The sequence below is a fragment of the Spea bombifrons genome, chromosome 1 (genome assembly GCF_027358695.1).
Source record: "Spea bombifrons isolate aSpeBom1 chromosome 1, aSpeBom1.2.pri, whole genome shotgun sequence".
Taxonomy (NCBI): Eukaryota; Metazoa; Chordata; class Amphibia; order Anura; family Pelobatidae; genus Spea; species Spea bombifrons.
The window spans coordinates 58,776,271-58,800,154 of record NC_071087.1 but is presented as its reverse complement, the minus strand read 5'-3'; the positions used below and the strand labels follow the sequence as shown (position 1 = coordinate 58,800,154).

The 23,884-nt window shown below is 45.2% G+C and overlaps 1 protein-coding gene across 1 annotated transcript in view; it reads left to right on the top strand.

Annotated features, from left to right (window-relative positions):
- The first annotated feature begins 8,228 nt into the window (after positions 1–8,228).
- The window catches only part of ZBTB7A (zinc finger and BTB domain containing 7A), a 28,691-nt gene continuing 13,035 nt past the window's right edge, over positions 8,229–23,884 (top strand). Inside the window, exons 1-2 of the mRNA XM_053461744.1 lie at positions 8,229–8,301; positions 10,723–11,855. Of these exons, the coding sequence (XP_053317719.1) occupies positions 10,735–11,855 (1,121 nt within the window). The 5' untranslated portion in view covers positions 8,229–8,301; positions 10,723–10,734. The remainder of the gene's footprint in view (positions 8,302–10,722; positions 11,856–23,884) is intronic.

Below are 23,884 nucleotides of genomic sequence, written 5' to 3'. Positions count from 1 at the left end.
TCTGTGTACTTGACCTGAAGGTATTACAATCAACCTGTAAAAGAGCATAAACCAGGACATATACTGTGTACCTTATTTATAATACAGCACTTTTTCTAAAAGTCTTGGTTTGTGCTTCCTTACCATCAGATATGGTGACAAACCTCTTGGGTCTTAAAGCACCAACATCTAGGTCAGGGCAACAAGGGTCAGGATAAGTGAACAAATACCCCGAAACAAAATAATAAAATCTCCCAAAGAGAGCCCTTTTTACCATGCACCTTACTGGGCCAGACTGACAAGCTTGAAGGTCCTCTATCTTAATCCATCCTGCCAAACTCAGATATGATGGGCTCTGGAAAACCTCCCGCCAAAAAAGCACAGGTTCTTTCCTTGCGGCATGTCCAGAACATAGGGGAACTTCCTATTCCCATCCTCTTGCGGCTTGAGGAAGTTTAAATGTTCATTTCCATGCACCTGTTGTAGACATTATTTAAAATCTTGGTCTGGACCCTCAAAGCGTAACATGAATTTTTAGTCTGTTGCCAAGTGAAAGGGAAATTGACATTTACTCACCCTGCTTTCCAATTGTTCCACAGCCGAAGGACCCATATACATGATTTGTGCAGCTCCTTTGTACAAAATCAAAACAATCTGCATACTATCGAATTTTACATGGCTATATTTCATATCATGGAGATGGATCCATGGGTACTTGAAAAATACCTCATTATAAGGTCGAAATGTTGTTCTTTATCCCAATAAATTTCCCTAATGTTGGAACTCTGGAGCCTTTATTTATCTATTGTATAAGGATAGGAGTCATGCTCTACTACCATCTGTCTGGATAACTGTATAATGATAGGCATTATAATGCACCCCCATTGACTTCTCAATCACTATATAATGATGGGAATTGTGGTATACCACTGTTAGGCTCAGTATTGATCTTTTTGCTCTTATATATATATATATATATATATATATATATATATATATATATATATATATATATATATATATTAGGGCTGCAACTAACAATTATTTTAATAATCGATTAGTTGGCTGATTATTTTTCGATTAATCGGATAAAAAAATGCAAATTTTTTACATTTAAAATAATGTAATAAAAAACATACAATTTATACTTTCATCTCTTTATCACAATAATAAAAGCTACAAGAACCCAAACACAGTGTTTCTCAAACTAGGTTTTAATACAAAGTTATTAGTAAATATTAATTCATATGTTAACTATTTTTCATATTTAATAAAAACTATGAGAAAAAAAATCCTTGTTTATATTTTCATTTATTTCCCAAACTGCCCCCAGTTATGCACATCTGACCCCCAGCTTGCCATTCTGCCCCATATATGCCAGAGATTCCAATGTGCCCCCTGATATGCCACTGTGCCCCCGATATGCCTTATACTCCTTATATGCCAGTGATATGCAACTGAGCCCCTTGATATACCTTTTACCCCAGATATGTCTTATGCCCACCTGATATGCCTAATATCGATATGCCTTATACCCCCTATATGCCACTGTGCCCCTGATATGCCTTATAACTTCCAATATGCCACTCGCCCCCATTTATGCCTTATACCTCCCTATATGCCACTGTGCATCCCGATATGCCACTCCGCCCCCCATAAATACCCTGCACTACCCTGAAATTCATTATACTCCCTGATTCACCACTCTACCTCCCCTTATACACCACTCTAACTCCCCCAGATATACCATTCTGCCTCCCTGAAATTCATTACACCCCCATACACCACTCTGCTACCCTGAAATTCATTATACCCCCATACACCACTATAACTCACCCATACACCACTCTGCCTCCTCCCCCCTCCCATACACCACTCTGCCTCCTCCCCCTCCCATACTCCACTCTGTGTCCTCCCCCCTCCCATACACCACTTTGCCTCCTCCCCCCTCCCATACACCACTCTGCCTCCTCCCCCTCCCATACACCACTCTGCCTCCTCCCCCTCCCATACTCCACTCTGCCTCCTCCCCCTCCCATACACCACTTTGCCTCCTCCCCCCTCCCATACACCACTCTGCCTCCTCCCATACACCACTTTATCACCTCCTCCCTCCCATACACCCCTCTGCCTTCTGTCAGCAACGGAGGTTCACAAGACACTAGGGAGCCGGGTAGAGAGGCAGAGTGGTGTATGGGAGGGGGAGGAGCCAGAGGGGTGTATGGGAGGGTGGCTCCCATACACCCCTCTGACTCCTCCCCCCTCCCATACACCACTCTGCCTCTCTCCTGACTCCCTGATGTTTTGTGAACCTCCGTTACTGACAGGCACTTTCACTGCAGCTTCATAGAAGCCTCAGCGTAAGTGAAGGGGCAGTAACGGAGGCTGTCTGTGCGCATCGCGCAGACCCCCACCAGCTGACAGAGAGGATGATCCTCTGCAGGAGACCTCGATTCTCTGTCAGCCAGTAGGGGTCTGCACGATGTGCACAGACAGCCTCCGTTACTCACCTTCACTTCCACTGGGGCTTCTACATCATGTGATGCTGTCACTGCATCATAGGAGCGGAAGTGGAGGGGAGAGGCGGAAGTTGTCTGTGCGCAACGCACGGACACCCACCGGCTGACAGTGAGGGGAATCCAGGTCTCCTGCAGCATTGCGGGGGATCTGGATTCTAGCGTTATAATCCGATCTCTGTTTGAGGTCGGATTGTACAAGGAGAGGAGTTTTTCAGAGCATTTGCTCTGAAAAAAAACTCTTTTTATAATCGATAAAAATCGATTTGACTAATCGATAATGAAAATCATTGTCAACGATTTTCATTATCGATTATTATCGTTTTTATCTATTAGTTGTTTCAGCCCTAATTTTATATATATATATATATATATATATATATATATATATATATATAATTACCGATATATATAATCCTTGTGGGAGATTCAGATGGTAAAGGTTGTCCATGCAGTTGTTAAAAGAAAGAACTCTGTCTCTTAAGATCTAAAATCTTCTTATATTGAACCCAGGTTGTTCCTAAATGATCAGCCCCCTAGGTGGGTCAGAGAGGTTTGGCCTTGACAGTTTATGGTCCACTCCATCATACCTGTCAAGAGCCCAGTGCAGACTTCTACCTGAGAATGCAGTAGTCTTCCCAAAACTAGCAATTTACAATATACCATTATAATTTTGATAGGATCGTATGCCTCATATCTTTGTGAATATTTAGACACCAAACACACTAGGTTGAAAAGTAGCTATTCTCAACTCTCAGGGGAGACAGACACCAGCTGGGCATGTTTGGTACCCAACAAAATGATACAACCTGGGAAATCCAAATATACATTCATATTGGACCCTCTCACAACACATGTTCTCAATATTTCATTTTATGTGGTTATGCTCTGACTTTTGGGTCATTCAGAGGACATGTCCCAATATACTTTATGACACCCCCCCACATTCAGCTCTGGTGATCCTTATCTTCTAAGTACATTTTATGTCTTAGGCCTGGTGTTAGACAAACCAGAGGTTTCCTGATCAAAGCCCACAATAATGACATACACAACATACACAAAACACATTATATTGCATACCAAATGCCAATTCATGAATTGACATTACAATGTCTCCATACATTATTTATGTATACCTGCAAATACAGGGTTTGCATGTCTTATTCAGTTGATCAATACATGCAGTGCTGTTTCCATGTGTTGTTTATTTGATCTATATCTTCAGTGCTGAGTTTACATGTGCTTTTCAGTTGATCTATACCTGCAATGCTGTGTTTGTGTGTTCTGTTGATCTATACCTGCAACGCTATGTTTCCATACATTATTTATGAATACCTGCAAATAGAGTTGCTTATTTGACCTATACCCGATCTACAGGGAGTAAGTAAAACAGAGGTGTGGTTTAGTGAAGGACAAAGGGAATGTGGAGATGATTACGGGCGGCGCCCTCTCAATGTCACGATGGGGTCAGAAGGAGGGAAGACTGCACTGACTATAACAGTCTTCCCCTTATCTATGGTCAGTGCGGCAGGTTTTTTTTGTGTGGTAGTGGAGGGAGTGATGCTAGGGAGCGTGGCCCAAGGAAATGCTTTCCTGGGGTCCAGTTTTTTCGGCAACAGTAGGTAATAACATGTCATGGAGCCCTCCATCACTGGGGCCACTGGAGAGGCCTGACTGCCAGCCTCCTCCCTAACTATGGGCCCTGGGTTTGTAAAGACTTCTGTGGCTACCCCCAGCAGTATTCACCCCATTGCTTGCTGATGGGATTATTTTAGGCAGACAGCCAGAATCTGCAAGCAGGGAGTGACCGGCATTGTTTTAATTTAATATCAGACCCCCCTCCCCATGGTGCATTATTATGTTGCCCCCCCCTTCCACTACAACAGACATTTACCCCGACCATCCCTGGAACTGGTTTTGGCCAGCAATAGATAGTGGAGGTTGGGACCCCATAGTATTGTTAATCCCGTTACTGCCCCTGTTGTCTCTGGGAGGCAGATTAAGGGGGCGGTTTGTATCCCAATATCTTGTTTTATGTTAAGGTGTGTTTTGCTGCATGTATCCAGCCCTGCGTGTGAGAAATAAATCAGTCTTCGTTTTGGTTTTACCCTACACTGAGTCTCGACTAGCGACTGGGGACCCAGGAAAGAGGCAAAGGGAGAACAAGTCAGCGGAGGTAGTCGGTCGGACTAGCCAGCTCCGTGACATAACATATATAATATATATACATACCTAGATTGTAAATTCCCGCGGCAACAGGGCCCTTCATTCCTCTTGTAACTGTATGTCAATTGATGTATTGTACTTGTCGTTATCTGTAAAATTTTCATCTTGTACAGCGCTGCGCAATCTGTTGGCGCCTTATAGTGAAAGTATAACAATAATAATCATTTTTTCCAGCAGGGGCAAATATTTATGTATATATCATCAGCAGGATCTAATATTTATATATATATTGGCAGCAGGGTCTAATATTAAAGAATGAAAACTGCCAGTTAAGCTATTTTGAAATCATATTTACTTCAGAGATAAGTCCATATTATGTAGTTAAAAATGCATGTCTAATGCATATATAGACACACACACATATATATATATATATAGATAGTGTATATGTAGTGTTTTATAATTGCCCCCATACTTTGGTCCCTGCCCCCCATGTGCCTCACTAAATATGAAAGCTGGAGATGCCACTGGCTCAGAGGTCCCCTCCACAAATGCATGGGGAATTCTGCAGATACCCGCGTAGTAATGTGTTTGAGGTAACATCTCCTGACACGTGGTATACTTACCGCTCTGGCTTGGAAATAGTTGCAGTGAAATGTAATAATGCATGCGTCCTTTCCTGCCGCTGATTTCAGTGGTGTAAAAACGCCAGACAACGGAGGAGAGAAGCTTTAGCTTCTCCCTAAGGTACCTTTTTATTTTTAAAAAAATGTATAAGCACTTTAATATTCATTCTTTTTTGTAAGGCTGTATCATAATATAGCCGGTGTAGTGTATTCACCAAAGGGAGAGTTATCAGGGCAGTTTTGTTTTAACACTCTCACTCCCTCACACACCAACCTAGAGTCTCCAGGAAGAACAGCTGAGCGGGCCCTGTATTGTCAAGTGAACGTGGTGAAAATCACAACTCCCATTCCAGTCTCCCTTTAGTAAACTGACCCAAAATAATTCAAACCCAAGTTTCCTGTCAGCTCACGTTTTATTGAATAGATACTTACAGGCCCGGACTGGCCATCGGGCACACCGGGCATTTGCCCGGTGGGCCGGGCCACGGCAGGGCCGCACTGACTTAGGGGCTGATGGAGCTGTAGCTCCAGGCCCCTACCCTACCTACGGCCGCATTAACGCAGGGCATAAGGGGCACCTGCCCCTTAAGCCCGCCGCAACTGCGACCGGGTCCGCCACTCTAAGGGGCCGGGAAGTCCCCACCAAGGCCGGCCTTACGGGTCTGCAGCCGCACAGAGTTTAAATTAAAACATCGGGGTTTTTTTTTAACTTTATTTAACATCCTCCATGTTAAATAAAGTTTTTTTAAGTTGAAAAAAAAAACCCCGATGTTTTAATTTAAACCCCGTACGGCCGCAGACCCCTAAGGCCGGCCCTGGTGGGGGCTTCCCGGCCCCTTAGGGCAGGGCCGACCTTTGGGGTGTGCGACCACCCTCCAGGGGGCGGCGGCGGCGGGGGGCGGTCCGCACTGGGTGCCGCCAACTTGCGGCACCCGGCACCCCTCCAGAGACGGACAGTAATGTCCGCCGCTGGAGGAGCAGGCTCGCAAGGGAGCGGTATCGGAGGTCTTTGACAGACCTCCGGTTCCCTTGAGTGATTTTAAGCCGGGTTCAACCCGGCTTAAAATCACTCAAGGGAGCCGGAGGTCTGTTAAAGACCTCCGATACCGCTCCCTTGTGATCCACGCGGCAACAGCTGCTGTGCGCCGGGGTTTGTTGTCAGATCCCGGCGCACAGCACTGAAGCCGCGCCCACCGCTGTCCGTGCCCTCTGACCCGGAAGAAGACAGAAGAACTGAAGAAGCTGAAAGAAGAAAGGAAAGGTAGGAAAGCATTAAGTGAGAGTGGCTTGGTGTATATGTGTGGCTTGGTGTATATGTGTGGCTTGGTGTATATGTGTGGCTTGGTGTATATGTGTGGCTTGGTGTATATGTGTGGCTTGGTATATATGTGTGGATTGGTATATATGTGTGGATTGGTATATATGTGTGGATTGGTATATATGTGTGGATTGGTGTATATGTGTGGCTTGGTATATATGTGTGGCTTGGTATATATGTGTGGATTGGTATATGTGTGTGGATTGGTATATATGTGTGGATTGGTATATATGTGTGGATTGGTATATGTGTGTGGATTGGTATATGTGTGTGGCTTGGTATATATGTGTGGATTGGTATATGTGTGTGGATTGGTATATGTGTGTGGATTGGTATATGTGTGTGGATTGGTATATATGTGTGGATTGGTATGTGTGAGGATTGGTGTATATGTGTGTGGATTGGTGTATATGTGTGTGGATTGGTGTATATGTGTGTGGATTGGTGTATATATGTGTGGATTGGTATACGTGTGGATTGGTATGTGTGTGGATTGGTATACGTGTGGATTGGTGTATGTGTGGATTGGTATACGTGTGGATTAGTATATGTGTGGATTGGTAAATGCGTGAGAGTGATGGGTGTTATGCTGTACCATTTCCAATGTCTTTTTTCATGATCTAATTATGCTCTAAAAGTACATCATAACTCCCATCACTCTATACTGTTCCATACAGTGGCAGAGCTGGGAGACAGAGGCCTTGCACCCCCACCACAGGACTCCTGAAAGGTAAGTGAACTTCAAAGAGGGAGAGGGTAGATAGTTAGGAGGGGGTAGTTGCGGCGGGCTTAAGGGGCTCTGTGTTAATGCGGCCATATAGTACCAGTCAGTCCGGTCCTGAGTGGGCCTATTTTAAGGTGGGGGCCTGGAGCTGCAGCTCCATTAGCCCCTAAGTCAATCCTGCCCTGCCACAGGCACGGTCGCAGTTGCTGCTTGTTCCGGCAACAAGGTAAGTAGTGTGAGGGAGGGGGGTGCAGTGAGAAGGGGCAGAGGGGGGTTAGATAGTGAGAAAGGGGGAGGGGATAGATAAAGGCGCTACATATTGAGAAGTGGGGAAGGGGGTTACATAGTGAAAAGGGGGAACATAGTGAGAAGGGGCAGATAAGATGATGAGAGGGGGTAGTGTGAATGCGTATGAGAATGAATGAATAAATGTGTGGAGGAGTTGTGTGAATGCGTATGACAATTAATGAATTCCTGTGAGGATGAATTGCTTGAATGATTTGTGAGACTGCATTAATGAATGTGTTAATGATTTGTGTGAATGATTAAATGCAAAGGTGGCACATGAAGGGTGGGCTTTAACAATAAATAAATAAATAAATAAATATGGGCTGCTCAGGCTTAAATGCCCGGGCCTATTTTTTGTCCCAGTCCGGGCCTGGATACTTACTTACTATAAACCACCATTCACAAGATACATTTACCTCAGTTATGCCCTTAAAGGACCTTGTTAAACCACACACGAAATATTGTACCTCATAATTCCGCCAATATCTTTTCACCGTGCCTCTTCGAGGTTCAAGAACTTGCTGGGGTTAAGGACAAGGGTAAGTTCTCCTTTAAGGGAAGGGAGTACCCCTACGCATCCTTACAGAAACCAGGAAGGGATTAGCAGACAAGCTGCATTTAAGGATCCACACATCATTCACAGGAACGAAGCGTTGGTTTGCAGGTTTATATTTGCAACAGCAGGTAGGAAGCAACACACAGCAAACCACCTAATCAGTATGTCGTCGTTTATATTAGTAATAGGCTTATAAAGCGACGGAGGTTTATCTGGCATTTACATCGTGCCCAGCTGGAAGCGCAGGAATGTACTTTGACGCTGAACTTATTTAGTGTATTTACGAACGCCCGTTTTCTTTTTGACTTAGCAGGTTTACTTTATGTTAGAAAATACGAATATATACTTGAATTGCTGCCTCCCATACCTACTGAGTTTCCTGTAAATAAAGTCTGGCGTTAAAAAAAAGTGTAAAGCTTGTGAATTTACAAAGAGCATGTGGACAAATGAAAAGGCTGCTTAAAATGATGGGAATTGTAGTCTGCCCGAGCGTGCCTAGCCGCAGGTGGAAGGTTAATGTACAACTGCATTTCCAGGGTTCGTTCCTGTGCAATGAGTAAGCCACTGGTGTCTGAGCTCGGTGTCTGATAGCCAATCCGGGGCAAGGTGGGCGGCCGCACTGGTGACACACGGTTCCTGTTCCTTGTTTGGCATGTTAACTCTTTAGCTATAAGCTACGTCGTACACGTTCCCCAGCGCATATCTATTTGACAAGCTTTATTAGTGTATCGTTTTGACAAAAATAAACATTGCTTGACACTGTTTAGGGCCGGTCTGACAGACTGAGCGAAAACGCGTTTGGCCACTGCGCACATATAAACATGAATATAATAACGGCTGTTAACTTTCTCATTATATACGTTTTTGTCATGAGTATTCGCGAAGTAGGTTTAGACGGCGTTGGTTTCCCTATTCGGTATATCGGCGGTTGAAAACATTTATACAAAAGGGGGGAAACGCTGCAGACTGAGCCTCCCTGTAGGCGCGGGTAGCGCAAGGCCCTAGCTTCGTGGTAGGGGGTGGCGGGTGGCATGGCGCCAGCCTGTGGCAGTGACTGCTTCGCGTGTGTCCCCTGAGCTCAGAGCCTCTCAGCTCTGGTGAAACAGCAAGGGGAAGCTATATGTGCGACAGACAGGTGTGGCATTGCGATGAAGATGAGTGGTAAGAGCTAACATACACAGGGGGCGTCCTGGCACACGCATCTACTTTGGAAAAAGCAGGCACAGGGAATGGTTGTGTGCTAGGATGAGGCATAGTTGTGTTATGTTCAAATAGAAGAGTGTATAGGCTTGGTGACAGTGTTGTGTGCAGAGTAAGAGACTCTGACGTTGCTAGTCTTTAAAGCAGTCAGATTCCATGTGTGAAAATCTGACAGGTCCAAGTCAGAGATGGTTTCACGAAGCAGATTATGCTAGACTTTGAAGATGGAAATTGGGGTTTGATAACCTGTTTTAGGCACTAAAAGTGTGTATATTTAGCACCCGGGTGCTAACCCACGAATTTGAGCAGCCTGGTTTGCAAGCAATCACCATCATATAGAACAACACACCCTCTCATATAAAAGCAGTTTTCAGTCAGAATAAGAGAAAACATGTTAGTGAGAGGTTTCCAAAATGTTCAAAGCGTTTTGCGCTGAAGGGACAAAAATATTGGGACGCCTGACCATTACACCAAATGGGACTTTGATAATCGCATTCATAATACATAGACATTAATATGTAGTTGGCCCCCTTTGCTGCTATAACAGCTTTACCTCTTATGGGAAGGCTTTCCCCTAGGTTTTGGAGTGTTCCTTTGGGAATTTTGGCCCATTCATCTAGCATTTGTGAGGCCAGGCATGTAATCTCCATTCCAGTTCATCCCAAAGGTGTTTACTGGGGTTCAGGTCAGGGCCCTGTGCGGGTCAGTCAAGTTCTACCACACCAAGCTAATCCAGCCATGTGTCGTTATGGGACTTGATTTGTGCACTGCCGTGCAGTCATGCCGGAATAGAAGAGGGCCTTCCCCAATCTTATCCCACAAAGTTGCAAGCATAGCATTGTCCAACATGTCTTGATATGCCCCCTTCAACATACCAAGACATTTTGCTATGCTGCCAACTTTGTGGGAACAGAGGCCTCTCTATTCCAGCATGGCTGTGCCGCAGTGCACAAAGCAAGACAAGGTTGGATTTGGGCGTTTGGGGCGGAAGAACTTGACTGGCCTGCAAAGAGTCCCGACCTCAACCCCATCGAGCACCTTTGGGATGAACTGGAACGGAGATTGAGAGCCAGGCCATTTTGTACAAATCAGTCCCTGACCTCACAAATTAATGTCTGTATTTCGAATGCAATGTCATAAAAGTCCCTGTCGGTATGATGATCAGTTGTCAGGTATGCTTGGCTTACATGCTAATGGCCAGACAATTGGTAGTGCCTTTTGAAGCAGATAAAGTGAAGACATTTTAGTATAGAAAGAAAATGATCGTATAGGATGTATTTCATACCTTTTTCTTACAAACTATGAGTGCATCCAAGAAGCAATTCATAGTCTTTCTCACTTCTTTGTAGGACCATAAAAGCATGGCAAGCTCTGCTGTTGATGGCCCAATTGGGATTCCATTCCCAGACCATAGTAGTGATGTCCTCTGTGCCTTAAACCGTCAACGTCAGCAAGGAGAGCTATGTGATGTTCTTCTTCTGTGTCAAGGACAAGATTTCCCTGCTCATCGTGCTGTACTTGCTTCCTGTAGTCATTATTTTAGACAACTTTTCACCTCTGGTCCAGCTACGCACCATATGACCGTCTATCAGTTAGACTTTGTAACAGCTGAATCTTTGTCTGCTCTCCTGGACTTTGCTTACACCGCTACATTGACGCTAAGTGAGGGAAATGCTGGTGATATCCTAGATGCCTCACGTTTACTAGAAATTAACAATGTCCGGGATGTGTGTGCTGATCTCCTGGATGGGATCTTCATGAGCCACAGGGGCTCTGACACTTTTGGAAACTCACAAAACCTGGCACGGGCCCAGGAGTACTTGGAGTACTATCAAAGCAGAAGCCAGGATGAACAAATAGGGAACGCATGGAACAGAAATTCTACTTTGGGGGAAGAATCTGAAACATTACTTAATGGAGATACAAAATACCACATTGATTTACAGAAAAATGGGCCAGAGGGTCAGGATTTGGATGGATGGGAAAAGAGGAATGAAGACTGGTCTTATGTCTCTTTACTGAATGGGCATTACAGAGTCCCAGTCCTGGAGGACAAGGGAGATGTTGACAGTGGCCCTGATAAAAAGAATGCAAGGTCATCACTGACAGAAAGAATGCTTGAGGCCCCATGTCTGGAGGAGATGGACAGTCTCACAGCAAGTGCTCTTTTGCAGCACATGATGACTGCGGCAGCTAAAGATGGGCAAGACCAAGAGGATGGTAGTGACGAGGGACTAATGGATTGCTACTTGAGGTATTTCCATGATGATGATGAGGAGGAGGAGGATGGTGTGGATAATGATAGGGAGGGGTACACAGATTGGAGTAAGAAGGTGGAGAAGAAAATGAGGGCCAAAGCTTTTCAAAAGTGTCCAATTTGTGAGAAGGTCATACAGGGAGCTGGGAAGCTACCACGACACATCCGCACCCACACTGGGGAAAAACCATATGAGTGTGTGATCTGCAAGGTCCGATTTACCAGGTAAATAGCCCAATTTAACCTATAAAGAGCATGTTTCAAAGCAGTTGGCTATAACATCTGGATCCATAATTTATATTTATTTTGCATGTTAAATTTAATTAATCATGTTTACATTTCCCTGAATCCAGCTTTTTCCCCCAACCAGAGTTAGTCCTGACATTTTTACGATATCCAGTTTTGGGTATCCTGCTTAATGCATAATTAATCTGCTGACTTGACCCCTTGCCAACAACTGAAATGCCAGGCATGTCACAGATATTTATCCCCTTAATCACAATTGATGTGCCTGGCATGTCATGGGGTTAAACAGGTTCTCCAAACCTACAACTGTTGCAGGGACCCCATCTGATCGCTCTCTGGAGTGACAACGTGCACCATATTCAATATGGTGGTAGCTTCCTGCCTTAAAAGAGCTTAGGAAGCGATATTGAGGCATTTGGCAACACCGAAATCCACCCCTGTTCCCTCTCTCAAGATGGCAGTGCTCGCTAAAGGAGTTCCCAAGAGGGTCTGTCCAAACCCTTCTGAGAGCTCCTAAGAGACATGTACTACATTCAGCCGTGCAAGTCAGTGTTTTCAAACATATATGGTTTGATGGGAGTAAGTTGAACTGACTTACTTCGGAGATGTTCCAAATAGGACATGGAGGCAGAATGACAAGATTTGAAAAAAATGAACTAGCAATATGCCACTTGTACTTTTTGTCCTATAACTTGCAAAAAGCATAAAAACCTTGGGTATTTCTAAACTCAGGATAGATATTGGAGTATATTTAGCAAGTTTTGTTTTTATTAGCTTTTGTAGATGAGCAAAAATCCGAAAACATGCTTTTTAATTATTTGACCATATTCTTTATAGTAAATCAGGTTATATGTTAACCATATCTAAAGAAAGCCCTTCTTGTCCTGAAAAAACAATATATCATTTGTGTGGGTACAGGAAATGTGATGGACGAAAAGTACAGCCAAACACAAACACCCCAAAAATGTTAAAACAGCCATTGCCATACCTGGGAACTTCTCGGCTCTGGCTACCCGAAGCCTTCCCTTGCGGGACGCGGCCAGGACTGCACACTGACGTCGGCGGCCGGTCCGGCAGCGGGAAACACCCCCATGTAAAGGAAAAAATGGGCGGGGGGTGGGGCGTGTCAAGACTTTGGCCAGACAATTGGGTCTTGAACTGGAGGAGCAGTGCTCACCTGGCAATCTCCGAAGAGTTCCCAGGTATAGCCATTGCCACAGGGTAAAAAACTCCAGCTCTGTCCATATTACATTAACTATGGCCGATTGTGGCATTGTTAAAGGAGAAGGTCACTATTTAGTAGCCCTTCATTTTGCATAGATAAATTATGGAGTTGAAATGCTCAACCTCTGCAAAATCCAGGCATCAGAAATGTATCCTCAGAGGGTCATACATTTCTTTATACAGCATGTTTATTTAGCATTGACTGATCAATAGGTATCCTTAAAATACATATTTAACTTCTGCTTTTTTACCATGCTCAGAGTAATAATGTACAATAGGGACACACCAAATCACTTACAGCCTCCCTGTGCCATGCCCCACCCCTTACCCATTTATGCTATCACACACGTTCATTCACTCATTGTTTCCTTTAATCACGCATACTCGTTCATACACCCTTACCTGAACTGTAGATTTTCTGGTGCCGCTCGCAGACTTCTGTAGGGGCCACTGCTTTGTGTTGCTCGCTCTATATGCGAACAACTTATCTGGGCCAGACCAGGGGAAGCAGGAACAGAACAGAGTCATGACGTAAATTAACGCTGGGTTTCTGCTTCCCTTGGGCTGAACAAGAGACGTTGCTCCCACAGTGCGAGCAGCGCACAGGTAAGCAGCAGGGCCCCTGCGGATGTGGTTGCTGCGGGCTTTTGCTGATTATTTTAGGCCATTTTTTTTATTTTGCCAATAATGGCATTTTCGGCCACCAATTACTTTGGGTGCATCCGAAATTAGATCTCCTAAGTAGATGGTAAAGTTTATAAAAAAATAATAATTTGTTGAGGGATTAAAAAAAACAAAACAAAACCAGACATATTTATATTAGTCTGCCAGTTAAGGAACCTGCCACTTAAAGATCTGGTCCACTGTACAGTGAAAAACTCTTTCCAGTCTTTCCCTTTCATCCATGAATTCCACAAATGAAACTACTATTAGCAAATTAATACCTATTCATCTATTTCTATAAATAAACAATTGTGTGTACATATAGTGGGTTGTTGTAGGGGCAAGATAACATCAGACATCCTGACCTTATGTACTTTAATATGCATTCTTTACATTTAAAGAAAAAGGTCCCTTTTTATGAGATACTGCAGTGTACCCACCCCTCTATAGTCCTGTTTGCTAGCCACATTTGCCTGACATAATTGGCAGGAAAGCACTACTACTGAAATCAATGTGAGTGATTTCTGCGCTTGTGCATTGAGTAGTTTCTGTAGACCCCTGGAACATGTGTGCCAGCTTGGACTGCCAGCTGGCAGTGAGTAGAGTGTGCAGGGCAAGCAGTGAATTTGTTCGGCTCAACACATCTTTTTCAAGCTCAGTACCTGGGGGAAGGGGAAAAAGGCAGATGCTGAAATCTAAAGTGACCCCCCCCACACTTAAAAAAAAAAAAAAACATATCAATATATCAATATAAAAATTAATATTCCAAAACAGTAGTCAAGTAATAAACTCAAATAGCAGTTTATTAGCAGGCTTAAACATGTCGCACCGACACCCAAACACACACACCAGGACATGTTCTGCCACACAGACACCAGGACATAAGTACTCCTATCATACACTAGTTTACCTATACCAGGGCTTGACAAATTTGTTTGGAATCTAGGTGCCAGGTAAAAAAGTTAGGAGCCAGGATTTTTTTAAACTAACACTTGGTCAGGAGTGATCTGATCATCATCAGCCCACTTACTAAACTCACAGCGCTTGACCTGGAAGCACCCTGGACTTTCAGGTCAGTGCTGTTTTTTTTAAATTAATTTTTTAATTTTTTTTTTTGTAACTCTTTCGATGCTGATGTTCCATTGGCGCACAGCATTGATTGATATTTAGTCCCCACAAGCTTGTGGGGACAAATGTTAACCCCTGCAATGCCACGAATGTGTCATACACAATTGTGGCATTGAAGGGGTTAACGCTGCACTATCGCTCTCATGGAGCGATCAGACAGCAGGGGGGTGTTGGGGCTGGTCTCCACACTCATGTGGAGACCAAAGAACCCTCTCCCCCTGTCCCTGAAGCTGCCTCTGGCAGCTGGGACTCAATTGCTGGTCTATAGACCAGCCACTGCAGGGGGAGTCTTTGATGATTGCTGTAGGCTTCCATGCCTACAGGAATCATCAAAGGGCTTGTGGGGGCTCGTTTTTGCTGTTGCTGGTCTGCCTGGGCTTCCAGGCAGACCACCAGCAGCAGAGCCCCGCACAAAACGGGAATTAACCCCTAAATGCCGCGATCGCGGCACTGAAGGGGTTAACGCTGCACTGTCGCTCTCATGGAGCGATCAGGCAGCTGGGGGGTGTTGGGTCAGGTCCCCACACTTGTGTGGGGACCCAATCAACACACAACCCCCTTCCCTGAAGCTGCCTGTGGCAGCTGAAAACACGATTGCTGGTTTTGCAGCAGCCGCGTTTTCAGCCTGCAGGCTCACTCCGTGGGAGTGATCTCAGGCTCGGGGGCGGGCTCTGAGTGGCTGTGCTGTCTGCCCAGACTCCTGGGCAGACAGAAGCATCAGCGCCCCCGTGTGGTGACTCAGCCTCTTACATCCACAATCTTTTCTGGATGTAAGAGGCTGACAAAACCTAGGCGCCAGGACAAAATTCTCTGTCGCCATGGCGACCTGGCGCCTGGGATTTGTCGAGCCCTGACCTATACTATATGTACGAATGTATTGGGACACCTGACCATTACACCAATAGGGACTTTTAAGACATTGCGTTCTAAATACATGGACATGTAGTTGGTCCCCCCCTTTGCAGGTATAACAGCTTCCACTATTCTGGGAAGGCTTTTAACAAGTTTTTGGAGTGTTTCTGTGAGACTCTTTGCCCATTCATCCAGTAGACCATTTGTGAGGTCAGGCACTGATGTTGGATGAGACGGCCTAGCTCCCAATCTCTGTTCTAGTTCATCCCAAAGGTGTTCGATGTGGCTGAGGTCAGGGCTCTGTGCAGGCCAATAAAGTTCTTCCACACCAAACTCATCCAATAATGTATTTATGGACCTTGCTTTGTGCACTGGGGCACAGTCATGCTGGAATAGAAAAGGGCTGTCAGGATTATATCCTGACTTCAGGATAGTTAAAGTTTTACCCTTTGTTTGCTATAATGAATGTGCTGTGTATTTCTGTTCAGCTGTGTATTTCTGTTCAGCTGTGAACAGGCTTTATATCCCTGCCTCCCAGTAACAGAGGTGTGAGTTCATTAAGTTCTTTGGAGCCACAGTTCATGCCAGACTCTGGATCTGTCTATTGGATTTACCTGCCTGTTACCTTTTTGACCCGGACTGCCTTTTGGATTTACCCTTTGCCAGCCTGTTACCTGTTTGACCTGGACTGCCTACTGGATTTCCCCTTTTTGCTTGCTACCTGTCCCAGACCCTTTTGGATACTTACCTGGACTTTTCTACCTTCATACTCCCCAGCAGTCTGTATGCATGATATGCCTCCTACTCTGCTGCTTATGGTAAGATGTCTGCTTTGCTTTGTGTAATATACCTATAACCCAACATTCCGCTTGTGTCATTTGTGAAGTGTTTCTATCGCTGTGTGTTCTTACACTCATGGGCTCTGGACTCCAACATCCAGTTAAGGGCTAAGATATGATGTGCCTGACAAGGGCTTTCCCCAAACTGTTCCTAGCATTGGAAGCATAGTATTGCCTTAAGTATCTTGGTATGCTGAAATACCGTATTTGCTTGATTATAAGACGAGGTTTTTTTCAGAGCAAATGCTCTGAAAAATACCCCTCGTCTTCTAATCGGGGTCGTCTTCTAATCAGACCTCAAATAGAGGTCTGATTAGGAGACTAAGATCCAGATCCCCCGCACCGCTGCAGGGGACCTGGATCCTCCTGTCTCACCCCCCCCATCATACACACACTTACCGGTGCTTCCTGCTGCATTGCCGGGGCAGCGGGTTGACGTCTACGCGATCCGCGTAGACAACGTCGGCTGCAGCCGGAAGGAGGTGTGGCTAGCAGCGGGGGTTGTATGCGTCCGTCGCGTAGACCTTCCCCGACTGTCAGAGATCAGAGTTCCCTGCACCGGTGCCGCACCGGTGCGGGGAACTCTGATCTCTGACAGCCGGGGAAAGTATACGCGACGGACGCATACAAACCCCCGCTGCCAACTCCACCTCCTTCCGGCTGCAGCGTAAGGCGACGTCAACCCGCTGCCCCGGCTGGAAGCACCGGTAAGAGAGGGGTGAGAGAGGGGGGGAGAGAGAGTGTGTGTGTGTTAAATGGGGGTATAGGGTGTGTGTGTGTTAAATGGGGGCATAGGGCATTTCTGGAGTGGCGTTAAGGGGGCATTTAATAGAGCACTCTGCCTCCTGAAATGCTTTATACCTCCCTATATGCCACCCTGCCCCATAATATGCCTTTTAACCCCCTAAGTGCCAGAGTGGCATATAGGGGTATAAGGCATTTCTGGAGGCAGAGTGCTCTATACAATGCCTTTTAACTCCCTTAATGCCACTCTGCCTCCTGAAATGCCTTATACCTCCCTATATGCCACTCTGCCCCATAATATGCATTTTAACCCCCTAAATGCCAGAATGGGATATAGGGGTATAAGGCATTTCTGGAGGCAGAGTGGCACATAGGGGGTCAAAAGGCATACCATGGGGCACAGTGGCATATAGAGGGTTAAAAGGCATATCATGGGCCACAGTGCCATATTGGAGTGGCAAGCCTGGGGGCAGATGTGCGTAACTGGGGGACAGGTTGGAAAATACAAGAAATAAAAACAAAAAAAAATATTTTTCTCAATCATAGCTTTTATTAAAAAAAATAGTTTACATGAATTAACATTTACTGGTAAAACTTTTTTCCTTTGGGGTAATCTTATATTCAGGCTTTTTCTTTTTTTCCTAAGTTAATATTCAGATTTTGGGGGGTCGTCTTATAATCAGGGTCGTCTTATAATCGAGCAAATACGGTATTAATGTTTCTCCTCGGCAGTAAGGAGCCCCTTAACCCCTAACCCCTGAAACACAGCCCTATACCATTACCCCTCCCCCACCAAACTTTACAGTTGGCACAGTGCAGTAAGGCAGGTAACGTTCTCCTGGCATCTGTCAAACCCAGACTCTGCCATCAGACTGCCAAACAGAGAAGCATTATTAGTCACTCAAGTTCAGCGGCTTGTTTTTTCCCTCAGAAATCTCATGGTGCTGCCACAACCACAAGGGATTCTGGGCAGGCACATGCAAATAAGGTCAACAATGATCACCTTTTGCCTCTATATTCACTGGACCCAACTGATCTGTCCAACTACCATCACATCTCTCTACTTCCTCTTGCCTCCAAGCTTCTTGAACACATTTTAAACAATCAAATCTCTACGTTGCTTGACTCCAACGTTCTACGTGACCCACTTCAATCTGGAGTCCACCGTTATTAATGTTTCTAAAGACCTACTCACTGCTAAATTCAAGGGACATTAACTTTGTGCTAATCCTACTGGACCTTTCTGCATCTCTTGACGCTGTGGACCACCGTCTTCTTCTTCAAACTCTTCACAATATTGGTCTCTGTGATACTACTCTCTCCTGATTTACATCCTAACTTTCTAATTGTACCTTTAATGTCTCCTCCAGTAACACTTCCCCTGCCCTTTCTGCTAGTCTATTGCAAGGCTCAGTTCTAGGACTCCTCCTGTTCACTTCACACTACCTCACTTGGCAAGCTAATCCCAACCTTTGGGTTTCAATACCACTTGTATGCCGATGACACTCAACTCTACCTATCCTCTTCTGATATCTCTCCCGCCTAGATAAACTGCCTTGCCTCTGTTTCTGACTGGACATCTACATGATTCCTTAAACTCAGTCTCTCTTGTTCAATCTTGCCCCTCTACAATCCGCCATTAATGCTTCTGCCAGACTTATCTTCTTACCCATCACTTTCCTAACACCTCTTCACTGGCTGTCTGTGTGCTTCACGATTCATTTTAAAATCCTGACTTCGAAAGCTTTTAATAATGGTTCACCTACCTAAATCTCCCCACTCATTTCAAGACACACTTCTACCTGCTCTCTCCACTCATTATTTATTGATTTATATAGCACCATCAAATTCTGTAGAACAGGACATAACAAGGTCCAGGGTGTGACCATCATCATGAGTAGGGGAGTTAATATGTTGTGTGAGATCAAAAGAGGAGGTAATAAAAAGAAATTTTGAAGCCGCAGGACTTAACGAGGTGTCAACTGGGATGTTTAAGTCCCCAAGAATAACAGAAGGAATATCATAGGAGAGAATGAGAGGCAGTCATGAGAAGAAGTGGTCAAGAAAGATGTTAGCCGGGCCAGGGGGACGGTATATAACAGCTATGCGTAAGGAGATGGGATTAAATAGTCGGATAGCATGGACTTCAGATGAGGAGAACGAGAGTGATGGAGCAGAGGGAATAGGTTGAAAAGTTGGGGAAAATAAGAAGCCTACCCCACCACCCTTCCTGTCATCAGATCTGAGGTAGAGGTCACTATAGCAGAGAGCAGCAGGAGAGGCAGTGTTAGAAGTGGTTGGCCAGGTTTCAGTTAAAGCGAGAAGGTGCAGGGAACTAGAGGCAAAGTGGTCATGTAAGGTTGTTAGTTTGTTAAGACAGAACGATAATCTCTGTCCTTTGGTGTGATTTCTAGTTCTCATTCATGCCTGACCTTGCCCCCTGGAAATTCAAAGAGACCCACAGGAGCAGCATCAGGGAAGAGAGAAACAGTAGGATGCCTGCAGTAAATTAGACATAGAGGCAGAAGAAACATCTGTTGCTTTACTTAGTTCTGTGCACTTTGAGTGCCAAATGTTACCAACTGCTGGCCATTACTGACTGAACACCATCACCATTCTAGGGATGCATCGATATATCGGTGGCCGAAATATATCGTCGGAAAAGGCCATTATTGGCAAAATGCAGCAAAAAAAAAATAATCGTCCGCAGGGGTCCTGCTGCTTATCTGCGCGTTCCTTGCACAATGTGCTGCGGTTCAGGTAAGGGGATGGGGGAGATTGTATGAACGAGTATGCGTGATTAAAGGAATGAATGAGTGTCTGTGAATGAGTGAATGAATGTTTGTGAATGAGTAAATTAGTGTGTGTGTGTGTGTGTGTGTGTGGTAGCATAGATGTGTAAGTACAAGGGGGGGTAGCATGGCGTAGGGAGGCTGTAATCACACTCCTATCATGCCCAGGTTCCAGCATGTACTGGCTGCCTGGGCAAGATAGGAGTGTGATTGCTGTTAACAAATATATATATATATATATATATATATATATATTTGTTACTGATTTTTTTTTTTTGTCCATCACATTTTTATTAAAAGTAAGTAACACACCAATTGGACAGAAAAATTCCATAACAATATTAATAAAAATATGTTATTGTTAACAGCAATCACTCTCCTATCATACCCAGGCAACCAGTGCATGGTAGAACTTGGGAATGATAGGAATGCGATTGCGGTTAACAATTTATATATTTTTTTTGTCCAATTGTGGTATGTTACTGTCACGAACACGGGCTATTGGCCTGGCTGAGACGGGAGAGAGTGTGGAAGTGAAAAGGTTAATGACACCAGATCCCTGGTTATCTATTGCTAGTCCCAGCAACCACTAAATTAACCCCAACAATCCCTCCTACACTATACCCCTAGTACACAATTCTCTGCCACCACCAAGACTAAATCTGGGCGTTTTAGGTTACCCCGACACATTATAGTATAACAACCTTACTTTACTAATCAGACATAAAGATAATAAACACCTTGACTGCTAAACATAAACTAGTTTAACTTTAAGTATTCTAGCTAAATGATCACTGTGGTAGCCAATGTTACCACAGTGATCATATAGCTATGAAAAGTCACATTCCCTTTTTAAAAATGGCCGATACTAAGTTTTAATGTATGGAAAGTGTGACGGAAGCCTCCATCACTGGGACCACTGGAGAGGCCTGACTGCCAGCCTCCTCCTTATTGACTATAGGCCCTGGGTTTGTAAAGGCTTCTGTGGCTACCCACATCTCATCACTGGCTGAGGGGATTATCTCCAGCAGACAGCCAGGATCTGCAACCAGGGAGTGACTGCCATTGTTTTAATTTAATATCAGACCCCTCCACCTCATGGTCCATTGTATTGTTAATCCCGTTACTGCCCCTGTTGTCTCTGGGAGACAGATTAAGGGGGCGGTTTGTGTCCCAATATCTTGTTTTATGTAAATATGTGTTTTGCTGGATATATCCAGTCCTGTGTGTGAGAAATAAATCAGTCTTTGTTTGGTTTTACCCTACACTGAGTCTCGGCTAGTGACTGGGGAACTGGGGAAAGTGTGTTGTCCCAGGCTAAGGGAGCACAAGACAGCGGAGGTAGTCGGTCGGACTAGCCAGCTCCGTGACATTGGTGGCAGCGGTGGGATGCTTCCTTGCAAGAGGGACATCCAAACCACCACTGGGATTGATCACTCTGCGGGCAGAGAAGGAGTGATGCCAGGATTCTCAGCTCTGGAAGAGGAGTTCAGATGGCGTGGTCAGGAGGCATGTACAAAATTCAGTGGAACTGTATCGGCAGAGGATGAGCTGCTGTGGAGGGATTGTATTCGTCGGCATCTCTGGTTGGAGGCTCTTCAATGGGAACAGGACTACCAGGGTAAGAACCTCGTAACTTTTGAGGAAAGGTTCTGGCTCCAGCGGAGGATGCTGATGTCGTTTTTGGGGAAGCAGCCCAAAGAGGAGTGGGTGTCTGAGTTGGAGGTGCTGGTCCAGAAAGAGGTGAGGTTGGATGATGGCTATCAGCCCGATAGCCATCATCCAACTGCTGCGGTGGTACGCAGCACAGCTGTGTCCAGGTCTGGAGTGCACAGAGCCCACGGAGGGCGGCCTGGGATTAATATGGGACAGTCTCCACAAGGATCCGGACTTTGGCAGTACAGCGAAGTGGTGGATTGAGGACATCCATGATCTCAGAGATTTGGACCTCCTAGCTGCACTCAGACTGGGAGGTGATCTAGACTTTTTAGTTGCACGGGAATGGGAACTGGAGAAGGCATATAAAAAACTGTTCGACTGTGTTCAACAGAATGCCCCAGTGTCCATGGATTTTATTGATTATTCATCCGAGGATGTTGACCCGGGAGGGGTTAATGAGACTGGGGTCTCCACCTCTGAGGCACAGGGATACTGGGTAGGAAGCCCAGATCCAATACTGGAGCTATGCGACTGTGCTTCACAACCGGATCCAGAGACTGGGTATTTATTAGATTTTGTGTCTGACAATGTTAACCCAAGAGGGGTGGATAACACTGCGGTCTCCACACCTGGGTCCTCAGAATGCTGGGCAGTCTGCCCAGATCCCTTAGCCCCAGCTGAAGAGCTGGCAACAGGGCAGAGTGCTGCTGGCTTCTGCCCCAGACCTGCAATGGCTACAGGGATCCAGGGAGATGAGGCAGTCGGCCCACAAGATTCCCTAACCCCAGCTGAAGTGCTGGCAACCGGACAGAGCATCGCTGGCCTCTGCCCAGCACCTACCAAAGGAATTCAGGGAGATACAGCAGCCGACCCGTCTCCCCAGCAGAAGCAGGGAGGTGGAACAGCCGGTCCATCTCTCCAGCGGCATAACCTAATTCCGGGACCGGATCAACCTCACCTCCCTCCTCAACGGCAGCAGGAGCACCAGGGAGGGGATGCAGGCGGCATCACTCCCCAGTGGTACCCGGGAGATGGCGCAGCCGGCCCATCTTCCCAGCAGCAGCAGGTGTGCCAATTTTGGGAGGGCATTGATGGGCCAAATAAACTGACTGACTATGGAGTCAACCCGTTTGGGGTCTCCACCTGTGTCAGTCCAATTCGGAGGGGGGAGAATTGTGACGGAAGCCTCCATCACAGGGACAACTGGAGAAGCCTGACTGCCAGCCTCCTCCCTATTGACTTAAGAGATGGGGAGAAAGGGGTGTAAGGGCTATGTATATGTGTGTATGTGTATGGGCAGTGTAGGTATGTGTGTGTGAGGGCAGCGTATGTGTGTACAAGTGCGTATGGACAGGCTTGTGTAAGGGCAGTGTATATGGGCAGGTGTTTGTAAGGGCAGTGTATGGTGTGTGTAAGGCAGTGTAAAAAAAAAATAAAAATAGCTGAGGGCACAATTTTCCATTCTTGCCTCGGGCACAAAAGGAGCTAGCTACAGCTCTGGTGCCAGCAGATTCTGTACCACTGTTACAACTGAGTCAGTAAAATTATTTAAAATCACACACACAATAGCAATCTGGTACAAACTGAAAAGATGGCACTGCTCTTGCAAGCTTACCATCTAGACGGGGGTAGTTATGGCTCTTATTTACCACCTCAGCTATTGTAAACTAAAAGTTCTCATGTTGTGCCTTCTCAGCCAACAAAGGTAGTCAATGGGGATGTGTTAGTGGTATAAATTAATGACAGTACTTATAGTAAGCAAAGTTGCAGTGTTCAGATTGTGTTAGCAGTCTTTTGGGTCTGATACTGTCTGATGATAATACTAATGATTTGGTTGGGTAGCAGCATTATTACTAATTTGACTTATATACTTATTCAGTAATACTAACAACTACCATGTATGGTAGAATAACTTGAGCAATGTTCAATAACCATGGAAACTTGCCTAAACACTGGAGATATCCACATTTTTTAATCATTTTTCTGATTTATGGTTATCTTTAATTAAGCTAGTTGACATATTTTTTCACTAATAATCTAATTTAGCCTCTAATTAAGGATATGGAAAAACCCATATTCATTAATCAATTATTATTAACTGTTCCAG